Below are 4,728 nucleotides of genomic sequence, written 5' to 3' on the forward strand. Positions count from 1 at the left end.
GTTGGGGAGGGTTTTTTTAATCTTAGTGGAAATCAAATTAGGAATTTGAAACCTACAGCACAGAAACAAAACCCCCTATCTTTTAAAGCATGAGGTTTCCTCCACATTACAGAATTTAATACAAGGGAGAAAAAAAAAAAAGACACAACAGAGGGAGTGAGAAATATAACACTGTTCAGAGAAATACTGTCCCCACTGAGGTCAGGGGCGATATTTCTGCGGCGGCTGGTGCAGCCCCGCGGAGCCGGGGAGCATCCCGGGCAGGGGATGCGGTGAGAGCCCCCCCGGGGGCACCGCAGCTGCCGGCCCTGCGTGGGCGCCTCCGGGGTCCGGCCCGTTTGGCCACGCCGTGGGCCGGAGAGCAGCCGAGAAGCTCTTTTCCCTGCCGAGGAAGGAGGCTGTCGCGGACCCTCAGCCCGGGCGGGGCGGGGGTAGCAGGGGTCTGGGACCGCTCCCCCGCCTGCTGTCCGTGTCCGTGCGAGGAGCGGGCGCCCGCACCGGGAGACAGGCGGCAAAGCCGGATGGGGAAAGGCGCGTCTCGCCTCCCTGTGCCAGCCGGAGGGATTTGCGCTCCCGAGCACCAAAATTCCCCCCGCTCCCTCCCCAGCCCACAGTGACACAGGGCGGCTGGGGCACCTCGCAGCCCCCGGCGGAGGTTCGGGGGCTGTGCCTGGGCTCCCGCCATCCGTCGCCCTGCAGCGCGGGCGTGGGAGGCAGATGAAGGGGGCAGAGAAGCTGCACCCCTCTCGCCGCTCTGCCTGATGGGGCTCCGGGTGAGCCCAGCCTCGAGGTCCCGGGGCTCTCGGCGGAGTCGGGCGGCCCCCGTCCCGCAGCCAGGCTCCAGACTCCGGGGCGCGGGGAGAGACTCTGCGTGGTCTGTCGTGCACGGACGGAGGGGCGGCCACGCTTTCCCAGCTGGAATCGTTACCCAGGAGTTTGCAGGAAGGTTTGCAAACAAAAAAAAAAAAGAAAATAATAAAAGCCAAAGGCGCCGAAACGCACTTGCAGGAGTTGGCGGGACCCGGGGAAGCAGGTGGGAAGGGGAGAAGACCCGCTGCAGGGCATCGCTCCTGCCGCCCCGAGGCGCGCCGTCCGCCTCCGCTCCAGCCGTGCGCTCCCGTCCCCGCTCCCGCCCCTGCCCCGGGGCGCCCGGCGGCCCTGGCCGGCCCGCAGCCCCGGCGACTGGGGCTCCCAAAGTCACCGGGTACCCGGGCACGCCGGGGAACTTTCGGCTCCCTAATCGCTGCAGGCTGACTCTTCCGACACTCCGGTACTTAAGGAATATCTAGGACACACGTGGTTAGGAGTGATCAAAGAGGAGATAAGATCAAAGATCACTTTAATTGCGAAAATGAGGTCAAATAAGATTTTCAGAAAATCAGCTATATATCTGAGGCTGTTGAAAGCACTATTGTCATTTAATGTAAGCGGCTGAAGTTCAGAAATGACTGGACACTTACATTCACGTGACGCACAGATTTAACATTCCCTTTTACCTACAGGTAACACAGATTACACAAAAATAAACAGGAAAATATATATATGTGTATATATATATATATATTTGGTCAAGCATTCATTTCAGGCAGCCCGCCGCAGAGGTATGCGGCAGCCGGCCGGTGCCAGTACCTGGCCCGGCGCCATCCCCCTCCGGCCCGAAAGCCGCCCCGGGTCCCGGCGGTAGCCGGGGACACGACAGGGAAGGGTGGCAGAGCGGGCAGAGGGACTGTACGGCGAGCAAGGCTGTCCTGCTGTCCTCCTCCAACCCCGGGCCAGGCGGGGAAGGGGAGGAACCCCGGGTTTTCCGGGGCCAAGCAGCTGGGGTTAAGGGGAGAGGGGGTATCCCCAACGTGGGGGGGGGGCTTTGTAGAGCCGCCGCGGGGAGCAGCCAGGCCAGGCTTGGCTCTCCCTGTCCTTGGCCTCGCAGTGACACTGTCTGCTTCTGGCCGTAGCTCTCAGCTTGCGGGAAGGGTCGTGCTTACCCCCGCCGGGGCTGGCCCGGGGGAGGAGAGACCCTGCCCCTTCCCAGCCTGCGCCGAGACGCCGCTTTCGCCTTCGGCGGCTGCCACCGGCGGCTGCTCTCGGCCCCTCCCCTGGTGCCACGGAGCACATGGCAATGTTTTGGTTGATCGGTTTGGTTCAGTTTGTTGTTGTCTGTTTGTCGTTGGTTTGTTTGTTGCTTTGTTGTTGTTGTTTGTTGTTTTTTTCTCGAACAAAATGTGTCGCAGATGGCTGCCTCCTAAGCAACCGGAACGTCTCCAAAGAAACTTTCAAGCAGCTTAAAAAAAAAAAAAAAAAAAAAAGAAAAGAAAGAAACGCTACTTCGCAGGCTGCTTAAACTTCCTGTGCCGCTGCGTGCGCGGTGAACTCGGGGACAGTCGCCCAGCGCCAAGCCTTTCCTTGGTGGGAAACTCTCGGTCAAAGGCATTTAAGAAAAAAATATCTCCATATAATGAGGCATGAGGTGGGGTTTAAGCCCCATCACCTCCCTGCGCTGTAACGAAGGGAAGCCCGAGGAACTGGAAAGTCTAGCATTATTATAGCTATTAGACACACGTAACGCAGACGGGGTTGTTGCTCTAAGTACTTGCAAGGTTACAAAACACTTTTTACCCTAAGAAAATTCACTTGGTGGTTTCACCGCCCGGGAAGCGACGAGCCGAAAGCCCCTTCCTCAGCCCGGGGAGTCGTATTCAGCCTCCATACTCACACTGCCAGACCGAGGTTGGACGCTGAGCCCCACGCCGCCTCCTCGTAAATCCAAGAAAAATCCCCGAAGCGGCGTTTTTCTGCATAGGGTGGTTTATTTTTATCGATGCTACTCGGGCAGACACTGTGGTTTACAGCGACCACAAGCAACGACCTGCAAACCCTAAGTCTACCCAGAATGATGGAGGGGAGGGAGGAAGGAAGGGAGGCAGGAGCGCTGGAGCCCAGCAGCGGAGCCCCAGCGAGGCCAGGAGAGGGGAGGGCGGCCGCGGAGCCCTCCCGGGCCGAGCATCCGCCCCCCCCCCCCCCCCCCCCCCCACCGGTGGAGCCCTGCCCTGCCCCGCGGGGCTTGTCCGATGAGCGGAGGAGCCAGGGACCCCGGCGCGCTGTGGACGGGGCGTCCCGGAGCCCCCCACCCTTACGCCGGCGCTGTAGAGGGGCTGGGCGAGGGGCCACACTGCGGCGGTGGACAGGCGGATGGAGCGAACGGCAGGAGCCTCCGCTGCCCCGTCCGGGAGCGGCGGGCTTCACTGCCTGCAAAATTTGCACTTGATAATTTTCTTAAAAGCACTTTGGAAGTCTTTGTTGAAATAGGCATAGATGATGGGGTTGAGGAGGGAGTTGGAGTAGCCCAGCCAGTTGATGACTGCCCCCAGCCACTCGGGCATGTAGCACTTACTGTCACAAAAGGGCAGGACCAGCGCCACGATGAAGAAAGGCAGCCAGCAGAGGATGAAGGTGCCCATAATGATGCCCAGGGTCTTGACAGTCTTCCTCTCCCGGGACAGAGCCATCCTCCGCTTGGCCTCCGTGTTCTTCTCGTTGCGCCTCTCGAAGGAGGGGGGCGGCGGGGAGCCGCACGCCTCACTGGGCAGCGGCAGGTGAGTCTTGGAGGAACTGTTGCAGCGCTGGACCTCGATGATCTCCAGGGCGGCCCCATCCTCGCCCTGCTGTACCGCGCCGTTGACACACGCACCGGGCTTGGGCTCCACAGTCCGCCGCCAGCCCTTGCCGGGCTCTCCGTTGCTTTTCTTCTGCAGGGCGGCCGGAGAGAGGGTGAGGCAAGTATCGGCGATTTTCTTCTTCTCCGCTTTCTTAACGGTCTTGCGGATCCTGAAGCGGGCTGCCTTGAAGATGCGGCCGTAGAGCACCAGCATGAGGAGAAGAGGGATATAGAAGGCGCCGAAGGTGGAGTAGATGGTGTACCCGTGGTCTTTGCTGATGGTGCAGGCGTCGGGGTCCGAGCGGTCCTCTGGCGTCCTCCAGCCCAGCATTGGCGGGATGGATATCAAGAAGCCGATGAGCCAGGTCAGGCTGATGAGCACGGCGGCCCGCCGGGGAGTCCTCTTGTTAACATAGTCGATGGGGTCCGTGATGGCCCAGTACCTGTCCAAGGCGATGGCACACAGGTGCAGGATGGAAGAGGTGCAGCACAGCACGTCCAGCGAGATGAAGATGTCGCAGGTGACTTGCCCCAGTGTCCACTTGTTCAGCACCTGGTAGAGGGCCGCCATGGGCAGCACCAGCACGGACACCATGAGGTCGGTGACGGCCAGCGAGCCGATGAGATAGTTGGCCACGGTTTGCAGGGAGCGCTCCAGGGCGATGGCCGCGATCACGCAGGCGTTGCCGCTCACAGCGCACAGGATGAGCGTGCCCAGGAGCACGGAGGTGAGCAGCTGGTAGCCCAGGGTCACCTCGGCGAGGCCGGGGCTGCCTGCCCCCTCGGGGGAGCGCTCTGGGGAGGTAGTGTTGTTGGCCACATCCATGCCGGGCGGGGGGGGTCGCTTCAGGAGACGGGCATGGGAAGAGGCGCCGGTCACTTGTGCGCTCCCCTGGCAGGAGGCATCGCCGCCCCGTGCGCTTTGGCCACGCCGGGCACCCCGCTCTCTCCGCCACCCCTCCCTCCCCTATATAGCGCTGCGGGAGGCGGCCGAGGCTCGGAGGACGGCGGCTGGCGGAGCCGCCCCGCGCCCGCCCATCCCCGCCGCCTCTGCCCAGCGCGCAGCCCCGGGCGGC

At 61.9% G+C, this 4,728-nt stretch overlaps 1 protein-coding gene across 1 annotated transcript; it reads right to left on the minus strand.

Moving 5' to 3' along the window:
- Window positions 1–3,236: 3,236 nt before the first annotated feature.
- HTR1A (5-hydroxytryptamine receptor 1A) lies at window positions 3,237–4,478 on the minus strand. The gene has a single exon (XM_074166423.1). It carries the CDS (start codon window positions 4,476–4,478, stop codon window positions 3,237–3,239), a length of 1,242 nt encoding a protein of 413 aa, XP_074022524.1.
- Between the last annotated feature and the right edge of the window lie 250 nt (window positions 4,479–4,728).

Source organism: Numenius arquata, chromosome Z (genome assembly GCF_964106895.1).
Source record: "Numenius arquata chromosome Z, bNumArq3.hap1.1, whole genome shotgun sequence".
NCBI lineage: Eukaryota > Metazoa > Chordata > Aves > Charadriiformes > Scolopacidae > Numenius > Numenius arquata.

What these genes read in the sequence shown, in the direction of transcription:
- HTR1A (XM_074166423.1), bottom strand. Translation starts at nt 4,478, where the DNA reads ATGGATGTGGCCAACAACACTACCTCCCCAGAGCGCTCCCCCGAGGGG.